Source organism: Sinocyclocheilus anshuiensis, unplaced genomic scaffold (genome assembly GCF_001515605.1).
Source record: "Sinocyclocheilus anshuiensis isolate Anshui unplaced genomic scaffold, SAMN03320099.WGS_v1.1 C32642528, whole genome shotgun sequence".
NCBI classification, from domain to species: Eukaryota; Metazoa; Chordata; class Actinopteri; order Cypriniformes; family Cyprinidae; genus Sinocyclocheilus; species Sinocyclocheilus anshuiensis.
This window is the reverse complement of record NW_015618752.1, coordinates 1-1,227: the sequence shown is the minus strand read 5'-3', so window position 1 is coordinate 1,227 and position 1,227 is coordinate 1. Positions and strand designations below refer to the sequence as shown.

General features: G+C 39.0%; 1 protein-coding gene across 1 annotated transcript; it reads right to left on the bottom strand.

The window, feature by feature from the left end:
• Window positions 1-588: 588 nt before the first annotated feature.
• Window positions 589-1,127, bottom strand: LOC107682835 (beta,beta-carotene 15,15'-dioxygenase-like; the record flags this gene model as incomplete). The annotated part of the gene is made up of 3 exons (XM_016478962.1): window positions 983-1,127; window positions 811-905; window positions 589-700 (listed from the first exon to the last, which is right to left on the bottom strand). Coding segments are annotated over exons 1-3 (256 nt in total), but the record flags the coding sequence as incomplete, so codon positions are not given.
• Window positions 1,128-1,227: the final 100 nt, after the last annotated feature.

Genomic DNA, 1,227 nt, shown 5'->3' with positions numbered 1-1,227 from the left:
TATAGATTGCTGTCCTGGTATGTGATCAGGTCAAAGACAACATGGTTATCTTCCTCATAAGCATTAATGTGATGGAAGATCACAAATGGGTCTGCGTAGTACTTTGTGCTCACAGTTTTCCAATTGATTTAAACAGAGTTAAATCATGACAACTCTCTCAATAGTTTTAGCATGTTAACGGATAAGATGTATTTGGTTTAGATCTGCAACATGCTGCTGCTGCAGAGCAAGTATGGACTTGCTACTTTCAATAGATACACAGACACACTGCTATGAGCATGTAAGATACATAAATCCTGTAGCAGCTCTAGACAGGTGGAGCTGGGGGAGTTGGAGGTTCTTAAAGGAACTCTGATAGCATGTTGCAGGACCAGCTTACAGCAAACACCGAATCAGACTGTTTTAATGTTGAGCAAGCAATCTCATTGGCTGTAAAATCAGCAGAGGCCAATCAGCTTGTGCCATGTAATAAGTGTTGTGACTGCTGCAGATTGCATTTAAAGGACCTATCAGCCTGCACCATTATGACTGAACTAGCTATTTGCTTTTAAATCTTTTATTATGCAGAAACATTACTAATATACTCACCATCATCTTCTTCAACAGCATCTGGAGATGCCACAAACACTGGCTCAGATGGGTAACATTCCTCCTCGATCCACACTTGATGTGTCCTAGTAGCTATGTCCACTTTTGCAATCTATATAACAAGAGCTAATGTTGCTAAATTATTGCATTTTATTGGTGCCAGTGATAGCAAGATAATAGGTTTGAATAATTGCAAATGTCCAGAATGCTAGAAATATTTACCTTGCTTGGATATGGCGACCACTCCACCCTGGTGCCATAGAAGTACCTGTACTTCTTACTGTTGAATTTGTAATTGATCCCTGGTAATTCTAAACCTGTAATCATACAATAATGGTCAGAATTAGGGAAAAAAATATTTAAAAAATGTGAAAGTTCTGAATATAGGAATCACCCTCAAAAATAGTGTCAGGGGTGCAGTAGATGGAGCCGTCCTTCTTCATCACTGCTTTGGCTGTTGTGTCCTGCAATCTGACCAGATTGGTGTCTGGTGGAGTTTCCTGATAGCATGACAGAAAATGTTTGTTTTTCTATGAAAAATCACAATTCCGTTTGAATCTATTAAATGGTTTTGATGCAATTTATAGTTATCTAAAGAAATGTGACCCTGGACCACAAAAGCAGTCTTAAGTCGCTGGG